A 21095-nucleotide genomic window follows, 5' to 3' on the forward strand; every position below is an offset into this window, starting at 1 on the left:
GTGTTTATGCTTTAAGAAGGAAGGGCTCTAAAAATACCATTTTACAACTGACCACAGGAAGCCATTTATATAAAGTAACAAATACATAACTGGAATTGGAAAAGTCAGCTAAGTGGATGTTTCCAACTGCCACAGGTTTCTAGCTCTGCCTTCCAGAGTGGGCCCTAATTATGTGGTCCCAAAGGAACATTTCTTGAGCAAAGCTGAGCAAGGACATCAGGAAGGGACCTGTTTCCCCAACTCAGCCACCATCTATAAGCCACCCCGCCACACACCGCCCGCTGCTTTCCTTGTAGCCTTGGTCGCCTCAGACCTGAGAAGATCTGGGAGTGAGGCAGTGGAGGAAGCAGCCCCACAGAGAAGGCAGATTTCTCAGGTTACCAGCAACTTCCTCCTCATTAAACAGAGGAACTGATCTTCATTTTGTGTGACCTCCTCTCAGCATACAGCTAGCCTCCAAAAGAGCAGGGAGGCAGGCTCAGAATGGGCTGCCTCTCTCCTGAGCTCAAATGCTGCAGACTGGAGCATCCTGTATTTCTGCTGCCTGCCTCACCACTCATCTCCCCATACTTCTGTGTTACAGCTTTAGAGGAGGCTGCTCTAAGCAGAAATTGAAATAAGTAGATAAGAGAATGGATATGGGGAAAAAAAATAAAAACAATGAAACAACTATTTTTTAAAAGAACCTGCTATATGCCAGAATCTGTGCTAGGCACTATATATACATATATATGTGTGTGTATGCATATATATATATGTATGTATGTGTATATATATGTGTGTGTGTGTGTGTGTGTGTGTGTGTGATCCTATTTGATCCTTACAAGAAACTTATGAGATATTAAGTATCACTTCTGTGAGGAAACTAAGGCTCAGAGAAGTTAAGTAATTTCCCCAAGAACACACAGGTATTAACTAGTAGAGCTGGTGTTTGAACACAGGTCTCTGTGATTCCAAAGCACAGTGTAAAGTGTTATTTTTACTCATCCTTTATTTATGGCAGATGATACTGCTTTTTAAAGTTTTTAGTATTGACATAAGGATTCCTTTTAAAATACATTTACTTAAATAAAGTAAGTTAAGAGAAAAACATTGTGTAAAGAATAGTACACATTTTACACAAGTATGAAGTGGTAATGGCAGCTAGAATGAATGAAGTTTGGGAAATAGGATCTCAAATATTTTGATAGCAGGACTTTCCAATCTAGCCTATCTTATATTTTGACTGCTAAGCACAAGGAAGAGAAGAAAACTTGAAAACTAAGCGGAATGTGAATTACTTTCCTGTGCTCTGATAGGTGGTAATTTCATGTGTTACAATAAGGAAACCAAATGGACCCTTTCAAATAAAAAAAAAAAAAACTATATGATTGTAAAATCCAGAGGAAAACCCCAGGTGAGGCCTATTCGAATAAAGGATGAAGTTTCCAAGGTATGCACAGAGAATGGCCAAGGGGAAGTAACTCTGTGAGTCAGGGCTCAAGACCCATAGGGGAGCCCTATGAGTTTGGGAGGCCCTGGATGGAAGGTGAAGGGGTTTACAAACCTGTCTGGAGGAAGAATGATCATCACCTTTCCAGTGATAGAAGGAAGATCTTTATGGAAAGGTCAGAGTGAAAATCACAAAGTCCAAAAAGAAGGTAGGAAAGTAACACTGAAGACTAAATAGCAGCTTAGCATGCCCAGTGCCTGGTGGCTTACACGCAAGACCTCATTTGTTTTTCACAACAATGTGGCAAGGAAGCTGTTACTAGTCACATTTCATAGATGAGAAGACTGAGACTGGGAGATGTTCAGTGACTTGCCCAGGGTCCAGTGGCTTAAGCCAGGATTTGACTTTGGACTGACCACCAGTTCCAAACCCAAGCTACTTCCCCTGTACCATACGTCTTTGCTTGGGTGGACCTCCTCCACCAAGACAACAGCAAGCAGTTTTCATTTTGTCACTTTTAATTCCTCCAGCCTTGCAGGGCACACAGCTATCCTCCCTCAGAGCAGGGAGGCAGGCGCAGAAGGGGCTGCCTCTCTCCTGAGCTCAAATGCTGCAGACTGGAGGTAGATAAATGCCTGAACATTGAGCAGAGGGCTTTGCAGGGCCTGATCAGGTCATGAAAAAAAAAAAAAAAAAAGCCATGCATCTGGGGCAGGATTACCTACATGAAGCCTGTCTTTGCCTAAGCACCAGGTTTGGAAAAATCCACTCGGGATTCACATACCTTTCATACTTCCTCTTGTGACTTTTCCCCAGACTCAAGAATACCACCCACTTCCAGGAATAGCAGACCAAGGTAATAGAAACATTCTAGGTTAGAACAATGAGGATTAGATTAGGATGATCTGAAAATAGGGGCTGTTCATTAGCTTCTGGCAGGATCTATGGAGAGGTACTCAGCGAATGAATGGGAAGGTGACAGGTGAGATTCCAGGTCTCTCTGCTGTCTCTGGTTGAGGACTGTCTCCTGCAGCTCCGCCAAGCCAGACACAGTGTCTAGCACATGGCTGCCCAGAAAAACATTTGCTGAACTCGGCTGACTCTACCTATGGACGTCTGTAATCAGTCGGGGAAGGTGTCTTTGCCATGTTTGTGGCTGAGCTGTCTTCTGGGGGTTTCCTCAGGGCTTTACAGTCACTGGCTCTCAGGAGCGCATTTGTAGTCATTCTCATCAGTGGAAATGCCCACCTGCCAGCAGAAGTTATCTGGAACCAGCGAGAACACTGCCCCTGTCTGTGGTGTTATTTCTCTCTAGTCAGTTCCCCTTTCTGCATTTGAGATCTGGCCTCAGCCCTGACATTACTTCTTTCTCTACAAGGAGTGTTAGGAGGTATGGGGAGCTCACAAAGGCTCCTCTTCATTTATTCTTAAGACCTTGCTTCTGAGTTCCTTGGGAATGCCACTGGGCTTATGCCTCTGGTCTCTGGGAGCTGCAGTGGATGGGCATTTGTGACAGGTATGTTCTTCTGAAGCTTGGATGCCTGGGGAGCGTGGTGTGGGATCAAGCTGCATCTGGGGCAGCTGTTCAGAGGTGGGGCTGACAGCCAACAAGGGAGAGGGTAAGAAGGGGCGTGGGGTACATGCTTAAAACCCTTGACCATCAGGCTTGACTTGCAGACTGGCTATGTCAGAGGTGGGATGTTACCAAAATGTGTCTCTTCTAGGCAGTTCCCTCTACCTGTTTTGGTGAGCTAAGAGACATGAGAGGCAGGAAATAGAAGGTGCCACTTACCAAACAACCGGCACCCGCTCTTGGCCCTGGACTGCTGGGGGCTCCAGTTAGCTCTGCTCCAAGAGAAGTTGTCCAAGTATGCTGGCCCTGCCTGAGCCCCTTGCCCCAGTGGGGAGTCCAGAGGATGAGAGCAAAACTTACACCCTCTGCAGTGGCCTCTGCTTTCTTGTTTGGCGTTTCACTTCTCCTGGCCAGAAACCTTTGCCCATTGCTTCTTCCCATCCAAGTGCCCCATCCCACTATTGGCCCCTCCTGGCACCAGAGACCAATGGCTCATTTGGAAAGAAATAGTCCTAGATCAAAAAAGAGCCCAGGTGGTAGTTTATCGTGTTCTGTATACCATGAACATATTTGCATTTGCAAATAGGCTTAAAATAGTGCCTCCACTAATAGTTATTTAAGGCTCTGGAGAGACACGTGAAAATAATTTTTGGCCAAGGGACCTTCCCACTCCTCTCAAATTGTAATAATTAAGGAGTTGACCTGTTCCTCTGACATGCAACTCAATCTCGGAACTCAGGCTCTGGACTAAAATGAGTCTATTTAATTAAGTGCACAAATTCACAGTTCATATTGTATCTTCTGTTTGCTGCTGCAGATACCACTACCTATATTTACATGAGCTATCTTGTGTATAATGGAAGCTTTTATAAATCTCTGTTAATTTGTGTTTTCTAAATATATTTTTGAATGCTTACTATGTCCCAGGTACTGAGTTTTTAACAGGGAGCATATAAGACATGGTCCCTGTTCTCTAGAAGTTTCTAGCCTAATGGGAAAACAGTACTAATTAAATATTCACACAAAAATGACTGTACAGCAACAGTGCTTTGGAGAGAAGAAACTGGTTCTTTGTGACTGTGCTCACTGTTCAAACACTATGTCTTTGAGTTTGATACTGTAGTTACTCTAATATCCCTGGGTAGCAGATGTCCCCTCGTGGTGGAGATAAGGACTGGATTTCACAGAGTGGCAGCTAGGTGGGAGGGGAAAGAACATGAAAGGTGAAAAGGTGAGCCAAGCTAGATTCTTTAGGAGAAATCAAGCTTCAAAGACCATGTTTCAAAAATCAGATAGAGGTGGGAGTTGAGTTTAGGGGTCTCAGGGTCAGGAGATTGAAGCTGTGAAGACACAGAACAGGGCAAACATGTCCAAAACAAGTGAGGAGAGCAGTGGAGAGGTTCCTGGGTAGCCAAGCAGAGTCCAGGTAAGTGTGGACACTTCACCTTTCATGGTCAGGCTGATAAGGGTATTTGGAGGTCAGGAAAGGTATGGCCCTAGGTTGAGCACGTAACCCTTTATTAGACCCTTATCCTCGTCTCTAATCCAACATAGACACTTTCTGAACTGCACATCAGAGTATGCTTAGGCTGACGTTTGGGAGAGAGACACCATTTTGAATATGTGTAGAAGAGAAGTGTGTCTTCAGCACTTTCCATCCCCCATCAAGGAAGGAAAAGTCCCATTCCCTGTTCTTCTCCCTCCTTTTGTGAATATGATTTCTTTCCGAGTTCCATTTCCTATTTAGATAAATTAACTTGAACTTAACTCTTCATAGCTAAAACAAAAGACATTTCTCCTTTACAGCTAGCATTTGCATTTTAGCAGGGGCTTTCAAAAATGCCTTTACCCAAGGAATGAGTAATTTGGGAATTCCAAGCACCAGGGTAGGACTAGTACATGGAATGTGGAGAAGGGGATGTCCCTCAAGTTGTGCTCTTGAAACACTGGTTTTCTCTCTTTGACCATTATTCTGGTTCTGAGAGAACAGGAAGGAGCTCCCTTAGAGGGACAGGATTGGCATGGCTGCCTTTTAGTAAGTTCTATGGGTCTTTCTCATGGCAGGCAGAGCCCTTGACTGGACGTACACAGATTCAGAGAGAGGAACTTGTAAAACTTTGCATGATGCTTACCCATAGGAACTTTTTGGCAAAAGGGGAAAAATGGTTTCTATAACCATTGGTAATTTGAAAAAGCAGTGGTCCTTGACTCAGAAAGATCTGATTCTAGATATGTCTAGGAAAACTGGGCGTAAATCTTGTACACACACTTGCTGTTGGGAGACCAGCAAAGCTAATTGCTATGACCATGTTATGCCCCTTCTGCCAGGCCAGTGAGGGGAATGGACTCTTAATTTTTAATACATTAGTTATCTACAATATTGGGGAGTGAATGAAAGCATCCCCCTGTTCCTTGTGAATCTGCATTGACATTTCTTCTTTGTACCTATGCATCTTTGATGCTGCTCCCCTCGTATCTGTGTGGAAACAAAGCTCCCAAATGAGTGAGGAAAAGGACACCAAATGAGAGGAAGGCAGTGTTAGGTCAGAAAATTCTTCACAGATGGGGGCCCCAAGGGATTTGCTCCAAGAAGAGATTGGAAACCAAGACAGACATACGATCCAGCCTAAGCTAGAAGGCGATGTGGCTGGCGGGGGAGCTCAAGGAAACAGGACGGGTGACATGTATCCATAGCCAGTCATCTTCTGTGTCCACCAGACCCAGGAAGTGTTCACGTTTCCATCAAGGCATCACTCATGCCCATCTGTTTCATGTCATGCCCACTGCCCCCATGCTGGTTCAGCCTCTTCATCTTAGGTCTGCGCCTTTAATACTGGCTTTCTTGATCACCCTGATATCAGCCCTCACCTCCTTCTTCACGCCATTGGCAGGCTTATTTTCTTTAAACTTTCATTTCATAGTCCTTCTGCTCCCACACTATTAATCTCAAACTCCCAATTTTCTATTAAATCAAATAGAAACTCCTTTTCTGACTGCCTAGGCCTTGTTAAGCTATCCTCCTCTACTTACAGAAACTCATTTCCCATTATTTGCCCAGAGTCAGCTTTTCTTACTGTCCTATAAAAGGCCATGGTCATTCCCCCATGTTCATGTATCATTACAGATTATTATATTTGATTGTGGCTTAGAAAGTTGCCAGAGACTGTTATACCAGTAAGAAACACTGAACACAGGGTTCTATGCCTCTGTTTTTGAACATGCATGTACACAAATGTGTGTATCAAGAATACGGCTGACATATTTATCCAGTTAAACTCAATCAAACATTTAAAAGTGGTTCATCAGGAGGCAGTAGTTTTTTGAGATTGTATCTCTTGAGGATTGTATCTCTTTGGGTCTGTTTGAAGCGCTGTCATGGGAAGAATTGTTGGAAGCTTGTAAAAGCCTTTCAAGGACAGAGGCAGGTGGCCACCATATCAAGCCCTGGATTGTTGCTGATCAACAATTGCTAAACTGAAAGGAACAGACATTCTCTGAGAAAGAGTCTGTTAGGCAGTGGCCTGGGCTGACAACTCTCTGGAGGGGGAGTATCGGAATGACTGGGCTTAGGTGGAGCACTGGGTAAAAGCCGCATGTGCTCTAAGAGAACTCGACTCTCTCCTGCAAGCCCTAGCATGCGTTGCTTACTTTGTTCCTGTCACCAGGGGACTGTTCTGAGACCAAATCTGACTATTTTATGTCCTAGTTCAGATACCAGCACCTTCACCCCACCCTTCAACTAAACAATTGCTTGCTCTTCTCCATCTCTTCTCAAGCCCTGGACCACCTGTCAGCTCAGCAGACCCTCCACAGACCCTGGGATCCTCTAAATGCACCATACCATATATCATGCTAAAAATCAGAGGAACAGACTCTGAGGAGGGAGGGCAGGGGAAGGTGGTGTGTCCAGGTTTTCTCCCTTATTTTTCCTCTTTCCTGGGAATGTAATAAGAAGCCTGAGAGTAAACTGAAAAGTTGTGGAGTTCAACCACTCCACCCAATTCATTAATCTCTCTTAAAATGTCTCCTCTGCATTATTACCCCACTTTTGTTTGAGCAATTCTGGTGATGAGGAGCTCATTAGCTCACAACAAAGTCCAGTCCCTGGTTGTAGCATTCTGTTCAAAGTTCTTCATTATCTGAAGCTGAGGTCTGGCTCCCTATACTTTCCAATTATTGAAACTACTAGCCCTTTAACAACAGTGCGTGTGTCTTCGCACGGGAGGGCCCTTAAATATTCGCAGACAGCCATCAGGTACTTGCAGGCTTCTCTTCTTCAAGTTCATTACCCTCAGGCCTTTTAACTGTTCCTCTTTTAACATACTTTCATTATTCCCTAGTGAATCCCTTAATAAATTCTAACTTGTCAGTGTCATTCAAGTATAACCACCTCACTGAATGTGATACCACAAGTGATGTGGTCTGATTAGCACAGAGACCACATTCTACAGTAAGACTGAATTAACTTCTGATTAGCCGTGCCACGCTCATGTTTATGTGATTTTTACAATGACTGTGGATAAGCTATTTCTCTCTTGTCTACTTATTCTACTTCACTTAAGTACAGATCTTTATGTCTATCCTGAGATTCAGCATGCTAGTATCAGACTCTTTGCAGGCTTTGTAAATATTAGTTCAGCTCACCACCTGACCAGTAGCTATCTGGCTTATTCTTGTGCACATTTTTATGCACATCTGCACATTTGAAAGCAGAAGTATGATTTCTGTGCCTTCATTCATAGTTTTACTAAATATGTGAAAATGAACAAGTGAAAAGCAGAGCCCCACAGCATCCACGGGGGTATTAGTCTATTAAACAAGAGTGATTCTTGACATTCACTTGTGGAATGAATGAATGAATGAATATATCTATCAATTAATACCTTGTCCTCATCCCCTATTTTTAATCCATCACCGTATCCTCTTGATTATAATCCTAAATGTTGCTTGAACCTATCCACTTCTGTCTACTTTTGCTACCACAACCCTCGACCAAAAGTCCATCTTCTTTCACTTAAATGACTACAGTAGCCAACTGATTACTCTTCTGGTCTCTATTCTGGCTTCCCTACTATCCATTTGCTACACAGTAGCCAGAGTAATCTTTCCAAAATGCAAACCTGATTATGTCACTCCTCTGCTGTTCACATTGCTCTCATAAGAAAGACCAAAATCCTTAACTGAACCGTAAGATAAGCATGTTCTGGGACCTGCTGACCTCTCCAGTCTAGCCTCCCACCTGTCTATTCATTTTAGCCACGTCAACCTTCTCTCATGCACCCTCAGTGCCTTTGCATATGCTCTTCCTTTTGCCTAGTATCCTTCCAGGTCACCCTCTCCTCTCCAATCCTTCAGCTACTTAGCATCCATTCAATCTGTTCTGTTTACCTATTGGTGCATCACAAACTGCTCCTGACTACAGAGCTTAAAACAATGAATATTTTACTCTCTCTCACAACATGTGAATCAGAAATTTGGGCAGGCTTCTGAGTGATTTTTCTGTTCCTCATGGCATCAACTGAGGTCACTTGGGGGTATTGAGCTGATAAGTGAGCTTGTCTAGAGCTACGCTGTCCAATTCAGCAGCCACTAGCCACATGCTGCTACTGATCACTTGAAATGCAGTTCATCTTAATTGAGATGTGTTGTAAGTATAAAATACCCACAAGATTTTGAAGATTTAGCATAGAAAAAAGAATGTAAAATATCCATTAATAATTTTTATGTTGATTACATGTTGAAATTATATTTTAGATATATTGGATTAAATTTAAAATATTATTAAAATTAATTTTATCTATTTCTTTTTAAATGTTTTAATGTGGCTACTAGAAATTTTCAAATTATATATGTGGCTTGCATTATATTTTTATTGAACAGTGCTGATCTGGAGCAAGGGTTAGTATTTTTTTTTTCTCTGTAAAAGGCCAGAGAGGAAATATTTTCAGCTTTGCAAGCCATATGGTCTCCATCACAACTACTCAACTCTACCATTGTAGTGCACAAGCAGTCACAGACAATACTTAAGTAAATGGATATGATGTAGCCCAATAAAACTTTATTTGTAAAAATAGATGGTGGCCAGATTTGGTCTGCAGGCTGCAGTTTGCTGACCTCTGATTTAGAGGATTCAAGATTTTATTCACATGTCTGGTGCTTCTGCAAAGAGGGCTGGAAGGCTGGGCTCAGCTGGGACTGTTGACCCAAACATCTACACATGGCCTCTCCAGCATGGTGGTCTCTGGGTAGTAGGGAATCTTTCATGGTGGCTCAGAGCCCCAGAGATGGTATTCCAAGAAACACGGAAGCTGCAAGTCTTCTTATGATCTAGCCTCAGAAGCCCCAAACATCTCTTCTAGCGTATTCTATTGGTCAAACAAGTCTCTAAGGCCAGCCCAGATTCAGGTAGAGGAGGCTAGATGCTACCTCTTCATAGGAGGAATAGCAAAGAATATGTGTCCATCTTTAATCTACCACATCATTATCCAAATCTCAGTTTAGGTTAGACCTATTATAGGCCCTCAGAATACCACGAACCTCTCCTCTGTAGCACTTGCCATCGTAATTTTACATTTATTTTATGATCGTTATCTTGCTCCTCTACTAAAGTGTAAGCAACCACATGAAGAGGAGCACTTTCTGGTTTTGCTCACCGTTGTATTCCCAGCCCTTAGCACAAGGCCTGGCTCAATACAGATTTGTTAAATGAATGAACGACATTCGGGCACAGCTTTTCAGTGAAGTAACTGCATGAATAGCTAGCCCACATTTCTCCATGGCTCTCAAGCACATCGTGAGACACCCTGTCAGAAATTAAAATTCAGATATGTCCAATTCCCAGCAAACTTCTTATTTTGCAGTTCAGAAACTTTGTAAAGAAGGAAATAAGCCTGCCCTATTCTCCCAGGACCCTAGAGGTAATCATGGCTTCTCCAAAGGGAGAGCTTCAGGTTCTGGTGCCTTGAGAAGTAACTCATACAGCGCATCACCCCAGAGGCCAGCCAAGGCCCCGGGCGGCTCGTGCTTCTCCCAGTCTTTACTCTCCTCTCACTCAGCTGACGGTGCCTGTCCAACAAGCCTGGCTTGTCCAGTCACAGTACGAGCTGGCAGAAGGCAAAGGGCCAGACCTTGACCGCTGAACTGAGGCCAACCGAGTCCTCCCTCCATGAGGTGGTGGCGTCTCCTGCTTTGCTTGGAGCAGGGACTCCCATATGTGAAGGGAGGCGATAAGTGATGCCAACTTCCACACTGGTCCTGGAGCTTGAAAGGCAGATATTTGTGGACACTCTGTCTTTCTTTTTAGTCCTAGGTCCAGGACCAAGGCCTGCACATTTTTGTACTCCCCCACAACCTCTAAAACAAGCCTGACACTGAGTAAATTCACTAAATATTTGCATGAGACCGTCTCAGTGAACAATCTTCCTTAGACATCAGCATTTTTCCTGGTTCCCTGATCACCACTAATGTTCTAGATGAAGTCATGAAATAGGGAACTTTTTTTTGTCACTCCCCAACTTCTGCCTTGGAATCCTTCTCTCACTTCCTGTGTCATCAAATCTGTACTCTCCTGCCCCACCCCATGACTGGCCACCACCACACCACGTCTTCTTCATAGTGCGTTTTGCCTGAACTAGATCCTACATCCTCCTTCAGACCTGAAACACAAAAAGGATCCCCTCCCTTTTTCACTCAAATACTTGTGGTTCCCAGAGTTTCTGTAGGCGAGGCTCAGCTGAAAAACAGTAACAAGTGTCTGGAGGTCAGGCCATGCGGGGAAACTGATTACCTGTCCAGGGCAGAGGAGCAGTCTCTGCCTGGAACATAATGGGCATTCAAGCAGCTCGGGGCAGAAGTTTCCCTGCTACAAAGGGGCACCTACGGCTCCTTCCTATCCCCCATCCCACCTGTGCCCCTGTGTGTTGCACTCTGATTCCAGGAGCCACCGTCACACCTGGCCCTGGGGATATGCTGCCCCTGTTACCTTGAGAGTGGGTAGAACTGGAATCCTTTTCACTTGCTCCTACAGCACATCTGAAACCAGCTGGAACTTTTAAAGGAACTCCACCAGTGTTAAAAAGAACACAGTGAGTGACGGATGGAAATTTTTGGTGGTGAGCAAGCTGAAGTGTGTACAGAAGTGGAAATATAATGTTGTACACATGAAACTTTTATAATGTTATAAACCAATGTTACCTAAAAAAAAAAAAAAATTGGAAAAGAACGCAGGGAGGCTGTATGGGTTTAAATCTCAACTCCATCATTTATGAGCCAGGCAGCTAGGAATATTCCTTAACCTCTCTGAAACTCCATTTCTTCATCTGTAACTGGGGAGAAATAATCCCACCTTGTTGTGAGGCATACTACTATAATTAGTCATTCAGCTGACTCTCACTCACGTTCTGTGATGGGCCAGGCATGCAAAGTAAGGGAAAGTAGTGTCTGATGGGTGCTTTTCTTTGGTTCCTGAAATGAACCTCCAGCTAAATTGACCAGTTCACCCACCTGCAGACCTTGTTCTGCTCATAGCTGACAGCAATCTCCTCTCAGAGAATTTTCCCCCATGTAAATTCTTAGGTTCTTTCCTCTCCCAATCCCCTTTTTAGTCTCTCCCTCCGAAAGCAAGAGTATCTACTTCTCAGGCCCTCTGGAGAAAGCAGTGACTCGTAGTTGTGGTTACGAGTTCATTGCTCCGGGAGCAGTGACATTTCTGCTCTGTTTCAAAGCCAACAACACCAAAGAAAACTGGCTTCCTAATTCAGCCTGCACATTCCACGGCTAGAGGTGAGAGAAGTTTTTCACATAAGGCATTTATACCCTATGAAAGAGGCCCGTGTCAATCTCAAGTGTTTTAGCACTATATTTTAACAGGATTCTCTGATAAACTGTGTCTAAAGTACTGGTCAGGATGGTGTGCCATTTCCAGATTAATGTTAGTGAAATTTAGTAGGAATGTCACTGCTGGGCAGGATTTTGAGGAGGAACACGATGGCTGTCCCCGAATCCTTGAAGAGCTTTGACAGAAATGTGTTAGGTTTACTGTGTTCCAGAGAACACCACCAGTATTAGTGACAGGAAGTGAAGGAGAGGCAGCTTCTCAGTTGGGGAAGAGAGAGTTTCTAAACAGAGAAGTCAGAAACAATGCTGACTTCCTTCTCACACACTGTGCTCCTCCTCGCTGCATGAGTGACAGGGACCACTTGTCCAAGATTTCCCAGGGCCATACTGATTTCATGTAATTGCTTGAATTGAAGGTGATTCATGAAATTTAGAGCAAAATATAATTTTGACTTTGTGTCCATTTTGACACATTACCCCAGGGGAAAAAAATCTTTGATTAGTTCAAGTATATTGATGTTTGGCTTGCAAACAAGGGCAATTTCTATTTTAGGTGCAAGTTCAGACTCAAAGGGTTCCCAGTCCTCAGACTCTATGATAAATAGGATGCTGGTGGTGATATAGTATAAGGAAGTGCACAGGAATCAAATAGACACTCTTTTTCCAGATTCTGCCATTGTGTGGTGTCAGATTTGGCCTAACAGATAACGCCTAAGCTCTGAAACCTACCAAAATCCCTGGAAGGAAGGGAGGGAGCAATTGGGAGAGAGCGTGAGGTTCATAAATGAACACCTACTGTGTGCTTCAGCAACTGAATGTATTTTCAATTCTTTGTCACCAAGTACTAATTTTCTAATTAGTTACTAATTAGCACTAATTTTTTAAATATAAAAGCACTCCTACACATCAATAAGAAAAAGTCCAAATTAACAGGAAATATTCTCTCTTATACATTTGAAAAGATGCTCATACTCAAAATAAAATAAATTCATTTTTAAATTACAATGAGAACCACCTCACACCCATTAGGATGAGTGCTAAAGAAAAAAATAGAGAAGATAACAAGAGTTGGCAAGGATGTGGAGAATTGGAACTCTTGTGCACAGTTAATGGGAATGTAAAATGGTGCAGCTGCTATGAGAAACAATATGGCAGTTTCCCAAAAAATTAAAAATAGAATACCATATGATCCAGTAATTCCACTTTCGAGTACATACTCAAAAGAAATGAAAGCAAGGTCTCAAAGAGATATTTGCACACCCATGATCAACAGCCAAGAGGTGGAAGCAACGCAAATGTTTATCAACAGTTGAATGGATAAACAAAATGTAGTATGTACATATAAGGAGTATTATCCAGCCTTAAAAAGGAAGGGAATTCTGACATATGCTACAACATGGTTGAACCTTGAATACATTATGCTAAGTGAAATAAGCCAGACACAAAAAGACAAATACTTCACAATTCCACTTATATGAGATACCTAGAGTAGTCAAATTCATGGAGACAGAAGGTGGACTGATGGTTTCCCAGGACGTGGTGGGATGGGGCAGAGGATCATGTTAAGTAACTGTCTAATGAGTACAGAATTTCAATTTTGCAAGATGAAAGGAGTTTTGGAGATGGGTGGTGGTGACGGTTACACAACAATGTGAATGTATTTAATACCACTGTACACTTAAAAAATGAGTAAGATGGTAAATTTTGTTATGTGTACTTCATGACAAAAATAATCTTTAAAAGTCACAATGAGATGTCATTTTGGCCTTCCCCATTTGTAAAGATCACAAATCAGAGAACATACTATGTTGGGAAAAGCTACATGAAAATAAGCACACTCATGTTTTGTTGGTGGGAGCATAAACATAATTTTAGGGGAGAACAGGTTTTCAGTATCTGTGAAGATTAAAATTGCAATTACCCTTTGACACTTTGGTCAAGCCATTATGCTTCTAGGAAGATAGCTCACTGTGTGATTTGGCATATGATCGAGGTTCTTCATTGCAGCAGAAAATTGGAAAAACCTAAATGTCCATTGATAAGGGCTGGTAAAATAAATTATTGTCATCCAATAGAAGATACAAGAGTAATATGCAACTGTTAGAATGAGGATACTCAGTACGTGCTGGTACAGAAAAGTCTCCAAAGGAGTGGTTAAGCGTGCAAAACTGTGCTACAGTATGCTAACATTTGTGTCTTAAAACAAAATGAAAGAAGAATATGAGTCTATGTTTTCATTTTGTTTTGCCTAAAATAACTGCAAGTAGAGGCAAGAAACTGCTAATAGGTAATAGTAGTCACTCCAGTTGTTTCTACGGGGAAAATCAGACTCCGAGGGAACAGGGTTGGGAGGGATAGACTTGCTTTCCACTATCACCTTTACATGTTAAATTTAGTACCATGTGCAGGTATGTTCTATGCAAAATTTTTTAATTATAAAAGAGGGGTTATAGTCTAGGAGGGAAGAAACATAATGGACACTTTTAGCCTAAAGCTCTGTACTGGGTGCTCTGGGAACAGAGAGGAAGCCTGTTAGCACAGCCCCAAGGCATCAGGGATGGCTTCTAGTCAAATCACCTCCAAGGAAGAAATTTTGCTATTGGATTGGGAAGAATTGTGCATCTTCCCCTGAGCATTGTTTTGTTTTTATCTTATGGACAGGCCTATAAATTAATTCACCAATTAGGTTTTCCTTTTCACTTTGACTGTTAAAAAGCTACCAGCCAAACTTGTGCCCCACACCACACAAGGTGGGCAGCTTTCCATAGTAAGCGTTTAGCACTGGCCTTGTACTTGGCTCCACTTTATATTCCTGCATTTGGTTTGCTTTCCCTGTTTGTCATGTTGGTCATCTTTCCTATTCTGTGCTTCCCACTCTACTGCCTTTTTGGTCTAAGCTGGGGTAGGTGGGTGAATACAAAAAGACCGAGGGCAGGAAAGAAAGAAGAGAGGATGGAGGTTTTAGAACAATGCCTGTCATTTTCCTTGGCTCTATCACACAGGTTAAGTGAGTGCTCCAGTGCAGTGGTTCTCAAAGTGGGGTCCTGAGAGCCGCAGCATCGCTACCACTGGTGAGGTTGTTGGACATGTGTTTCCCGCAGCCTACTAAGTCAGAATCTCTGTGGACAAGGGCCAGAAAACTGCTTTAACATGCTCTCCCAGATGATTCGTATGATTCATACATTAAAGTATGAAAACCACAAGGAAGCCAAAGAAAAGATGACTCCTAAACATTTGACCCACTGTACCCATGTATCGGTCACAATAATGCCAGCTACTGCAGTAAAGAACCCCCCAAATTTCATCAGCTTAACACAATAAAAGTTTAGTTTTTGCTCATGTCACAGTCCAGTATAGGTCACTGTGAGGTGTTGAAAGCTGTTTTATTCATTTGTTCACCAAAACAGCTTCTTTCATAGTGAGGCTTTGCCATCTCTGAGGCCCTGGGACCCCTCCTCTGGATCTTCTGCATCCAAGCAGGCAGGGGAAGGAGGCAAGAGAGAGGAGGCTTTAGTGCAGTATCTGGAAGTAACACCCGTCTTCTCTGCCCACAGTTCATTGGCCAAAACCCAGTCACATGGCCAACCTAACTTGGGGGTAGAGGGATGGGGACATAGGGCATGTCTGTGGGGCTAGAAGGAAAAGAAAATGGCTTTGATGAACACACAGTGTGGTCTCTGCCACACCCACGGACCTAAGTGAATTTCAAACTCCGCTTGTCATATTTTAGTTTTCTGTTTCATTTTCTAATGAAATTTTATCTTTTCTTTTTTAACTCTAGCACCATGGGACTGAGAAACATCTTCGTGGTGATGGCCTTCCTGCTCTCTGGTAAGCACCCTTTGACTCTGTAAAATCCTAGAATCCTCCCACTGTCTCCCTATGAGCTTGACCTGCAAGCCCAGCCTTGAGACTTGGTGCATTTTACTCACTTTCTATTCAGTGTTCTGGTCTGTCCAGGAGTGCCTGGGGAGCAGGGAGGGTGGGGGAGGCCCCTACTCTGATGTGCTCTGTTCCCATCTCTAACGTTCTCAGGCTTTTAGGAAATTGCTGACAGATTTCTAAGTCTCTTTCCATTAGGGACCACTGGTTTCCTTGTTCCCTACCTTCTCCCCGCGCCCCCACTGCCCTCTCCACCAGCCCACGCCCAGCGATCAGTTGCCACTGCTTCCCGGGAGGATCAAGAAACCCAGCCCTATTCCTGCCTGCTTCAGCGCCCTTCAGCTGATGGTGTCAGCTGACTCACCATGAAGCTAAGGGGCTGAGCTCTGGGGCTCCTCTCTCGCACAGCCCTTTCCAAGCCCCTCCAAGACCCCAAGAGGGGCCCGAACAGTGTGATCATGTGTCTTAATCCTTAGTAAAATTTTCATTAGTAAGATATTTTAACCACATAAGTTAAGACCAATGTCTCTTTCCACTGCGACTTTTCTCTCCATCATATTCTTCCCCTGTTGAGTGGCCTTGTAGTGGTTATGGCCATTTTGTTCTGTGTTCTGTATTCTTTTTCTTGAAGAGCCTTCCCCGCCAAAAGAAATTTCAGTAGTGTCAGATCTTCCCTGTTTGCCGCTTCTCTCTGAGTTTCAGTTTCTCCCCCTGTAAACCGGGACTGGCCGAGGTTCCTGCCACTCATCCTGTGACTGGGTGCCTTTAGTTTCTCCTGGCCCATCCCCTTCCTGCTGCTTATTTTCCACACCCTCAGCACTCAGAGGAAAGGCATCCAGTCCTGGTGTGGGGCAGTTGGGGAGGGTGCGCCGAGTGTGCTATTTGCTCCAGCAGTGCTCAGGCTGCTCCTGACTAATTGGCCTGGCCATGAGCTCCCCTCCTCCCAATGGCACACACCAGGCCCTTGGTCAGTGTCCTCATCCCTGTTGTGGGTGACAAGGAGTTGGGGTACTAGGGAAAGATGCTCCCTCAGGTCGATGCTGACTGGGGCAGGCCTTTTGTGATGTCTGCTTTCTCTGCTTAGCACCTTGGAGCTTGTTGAATCTGTGCTGTAGATGTGCTAACTGGTCACTTAGGTCATGACAGCAGCTTCCATCTCCCAGGGCCTGATACCTTAGCTCCTGGGGAGGTAGAAGGTATGTGGGAGCAAGAGCACAGAGAAAGGGGATGAGACAAAGCTCTGGAGAACACTGTCCAGCAGGAACCCCTTCCCATTCCACTTCGTATTTTATTTATTTGACAGATACATAGATGTAGCACTTTCTTTGTGCCAGGTCCTGTTCTAAGCATCTTATAAATACTCATTTAAATGGCATCGTAACTCTCTGCTCTAAGTCTTGTTGTGATTCCCCATTTTAAATATGTGCAAACTAAAGCCCGAGAGGTTAAGTAATTTGCTTGAGACGACACTGCCAATAGGTGGCAAAGCTGGATTCAGCCCAGCAGTATGGATTCAGCAATGTTCACCTGACGTTATGCTGCTTCTCCCAACTCCTACTATTGAACTGTCCTTAGTAATAGGATTTGTTCTTTGGGAATTCAAACAGCTCTGATGGATGAAGTGGCTTGTGCTTCAGCCAAGGTCACAAGTTCCTCACTGGCACATCCTCCGCCTTCCTTGCGGCTGGTACTTCAGCTGTGCCTAAAGCTTGGGCCCTGGCCCCTCTCATCACAGTGACCAGTCCAACTCTTAAAACTCGGGAGAGAAGAAAGAAAAATGGCCTGGAAACAAAGTGTGGGAAAAGTCTGAACTGAGGTTCCATTTACCCCCCTCAAACTTTCTGACTCTGCATACAGAAAGTGAAAAGAAAGCTGAGAAACCTCATCAAAAATGAGTCCAGGTGTCACTTTTGCCTTTGTCTTGTGTTTGAAACTACCTGGACACCTCTTAACTTCTGAAAAGAGAGTTATCAATATTGAAACTTAAAAAATAACTCCCCCCACCAAGGAAACCATTTAAGCTTTTTCGTGGTGGGAGAATTGTGGTTATATTTTGACAAGTACAGATTTAAAGTGGGTTAGGAAAATGGTGACACTTGATTAGAAAATAACATTGCCAATACTTCACACACCATTAAAAATAACAACAGTAACATAACAGATGCCATTCTTTTTTAAAGAATGAAAACGAATCCATTTGAATTTTATCTTTCTCCTCAGGGCACACCTCTGCTTACTGGTGAGCAGTGACCTACCTATAGGCAGGCATCCAAAGAGAGAAAGGAGATGTAATTGGACCAGATAGTCCACAGCAAAAATGCAGAGCTGAATAATTCATTTGATAGCAGAGATAAAACAGCACAGTGAAATAATTCTGTTTCTCCTTTTTCCCTTGTATCTTTTATGTCCTCCCCTAGTCATGGAAATTAGACATTGTAGTTGCCACCCCTGCCCATGAGACAAAAATTGGATGAGAGTTTAAAACCTAGAAGGGCGAGAGGGCAGCCATGGACTTGCAGAATTAGATTATAACTTATGCTTTGTATTAATAAAGCTGAAGGATTGTCGAAGCGCCTCTAACTGTCCAGCTCTTTTTGCTGCTATCCATCACCTCTGATTACATTTAAAGCTGGAGCCAGAGTGTTATTTGGAAAATCAGTAGCTTACACATCAGGAGTGTCTTCCTAGTTTAACTTTTGATGGTTGTTCTCTTATTGTCTGGAGATTCTCTGGATCCTAGGACCTCTCATTTCTCTTGAAAAATACCTCTGGTTCAGTTAAAGTACCTAGAGTATAGTTGGGGGTCTTCCTTCACTTTAGGATTTACATAAAATTGTCTCAGACCCTCACTTCACAACTTGTGTAAAGGTCCACTGTTCTGCCCTCTGCCCCCCAGATTTTTGCAGGTTCCCACGTGGGTGTTTGCATGAGGATTATGTTTATATGGTTACTTTCACTCCCACTTCCTGTTGCTGTTGATAGTGGTCACTAAAAATCACAGAGGTGAACAGATAGTTCAGACCTAATTCCCAAATTCCCAAAGAATTGTCATGGAACATAATAGTCCTCCTATTCAAGTCACACCTTTGTGTTAAGCTACTGTTTAAAGTGCCTTTGAAATACATGTATGCTCCCCAGTAGGGAGTAACTTACCCCCGAAATAGTTAATCATTTTAAGAGTATTTAATAGGTTCCAGAGAGAACGGGCTGTCAGACAAGTTAATTTAGTGGAAGATGGTCACTGAATAGGCTTAGTATAGGGTTGATTGGGAGCAAGAGTGAGATTTGTAAAGAACAGAGAGGATCCAATGGCAGACAGACTGACAGACTGCTTTGGGAAGGAGAAAGAGTTTGAGACACTGGCTTGTTTTTCCTTTGTGAAAGATCTTAATACCATTTCCGGAATATGCAACTCAGGATTTTGGCCCCCTCAGTACCACTGAATCTATGGAAACAAAAACACGTGTAGCCCTTCCTTTATAGCCATTGTGGGCCACAGGACCAAGTTCCAGGACCTCAAAATTATGAAAAAATCTTTCAACACCCTCTAAGAGTATTTACCCAGTCTTGGTTTCACTTTCATTCTCTCTTTCATTCCTTTTTCCTACAGATGTCTCTATTAAAGACACTATTTAAAAATCACTTTTCTGGTACTTACTACAGTGTAACAGACAAGAGAGTAAAAGAAGCTGTATGTAGTTGTGATCAAAACTAAATCCCTGAATGGGTTTTATTCAACATTGTTTCAAACACTTTCTCAAGTTTCTAAATGCTTTTCCTTTGCATGGATTTTGAAATTGTATCAGTCCACTGAGCTGAAATGCTGTAGTTTGCTTTATTTGTGTGTGTGTGTGTTCTGTTCATTCAGAAGTTAGTGCCCCGTTGTCTTCTTTGGTTTATAATTACTAAGGAGCTTTCATTCTAATTGTCATTGTTTTATAGGTATTCTTTCTTCATTTTTTAAAGAATGAAGAGAGTCAATTCAATTCTTCCTCTTTGTAAGTTTGAAAAAATATTTTATGCTTTTTGCTCAGGAGCTTCACCACACTATTTCTAGGTGCAGATTTCTTTTCTTTTCCCTTACTTGGTACTTAGAATGCACTTTTGATCTGAGGACTCATGTCTTTATGAATTTTGAGTATTCAGAATTTTTGTCTCTTTAAATATTGTTTATCTACCATTACTCCCATTCTCTTCTTCTAGAAACTACTAGAGTTTCTCAGACCAACTCTTCACGACTCCGTGTTTTCCCACATTTTTATTTCTCTCTCTCTCTCTGTGCAGCACGCCAGTCAAGGATCAGATAGATCAGGACAGACATGAGGGTCCTCCCATTGTTGAGGGAGCCCCAGACAAAAGGCTCCAGCACTTTCATGGACCCTGAGGAGAGGTGCAAGGGAAGGATGAGGGGGAAGGACTAGGAGTCAGCTGGGGAGAAGTAAGTCTGCATGAGGAAAAGTGTCTCCAAGGTTCTCCTTCCTTCCTACCATAAGGAGGTCTCAACAGAGGTGCCTGAAGATCTCTGCCCATGGTCCCAAATAAAGAAACCAAGGAATGAAGGTGCTTGCTACAGATGTAAATATGTGAAAGTGCATGACTGCCCGGGGGGGCTGAGTCCTTGACTGCAACTCCCTGCAGAGAATGCAATGCCTTCTTGGTTGTGCACTAAAACTGATGTGGAGAGGCCTTGAGATAGACTGAACATGGCCTTTTGGAGGAATGACAAGGAAGCCAGTATGGCTGGGGCAGAGTAAGTGAAGCGAAGAGCTCTGAAAGATACCAGGGACCAGATTACATATGACCTTGCAGGTCATGGGAAGGATTTTCCCATGGTATAGTTCTCAGTGTTGGGAAAGGATTTGGATATAATTTTCAGAGTGGCGGGAAGTCATTGGAGACTTTTGAACAGGAAGCTTATCTGAGATACATTTTTTTAAGGATCATTTGGGCTTGAGGAATTGAACTTGGGGGCAAAGATGGAAGCAGGAAGATCAGTTAGGAGGCAATTGCAATTATCCAGTCAAGAAGTAATAGAGAGCTGGCCAAGGGTAGTATCTTCAGATACAGTGAGAAATGTTTCAATTCATAATATATCCCAGTGAGGTAGGAGACTTGATGGAGTGGTGGTAGGAGAAAGAATGAAATAACAAGGCAAGAGATGGTGGTCACAAGGTGAGATGCTTGATATTGAGAGTTTTTAGGAGGTGCAGTGGTAACAACAGGGTCACGGGTCTGGTCCAGGGAGGAGATGGCTAGGGTGGAATGAATGATCGGATACTGGAGGAAAAGAGGACAAGAAAGTGAGGGGCTGGGCACCACGTGCATGAGGCTGAAATCACCTAGGCAGGGGCAGTGATGGAGAAGATGGCAGTA

The 21095-nt window shown here is 43.3% G+C and overlaps 1 protein-coding gene across 4 annotated transcripts in view; it reads left to right on the plus strand.

Moving 5' to 3' along the window:
* CD86 (CD86 molecule) overlaps window positions 1-21095 on the plus strand; it is a 56964-nt gene that overhangs the window by 15395 nt on the left and 20474 nt on the right. For 2 of the 4 annotated variants that reach the window (XM_010970891.3, XM_074364523.1), the window contains exon 2: window positions 15622-15671. In XM_010970891.3, the coding sequence (XP_010969193.2) occupies window positions 15622-15671 (50 nt within the window). Of the gene's footprint in view, window positions 1-2765; window positions 2949-15621; window positions 15672-21095 lie in introns of those variants that run through there. The other 2 variants (XM_010970892.3, XM_010970890.3) reach the window with 2 other exon arrangements.

This window comes from Camelus bactrianus, chromosome 1, assembly GCF_048773025.1.
Source record: "Camelus bactrianus isolate YW-2024 breed Bactrian camel chromosome 1, ASM4877302v1, whole genome shotgun sequence".
Taxonomy (NCBI): domain Eukaryota; kingdom Metazoa; phylum Chordata; class Mammalia; order Artiodactyla; family Camelidae; genus Camelus; species Camelus bactrianus.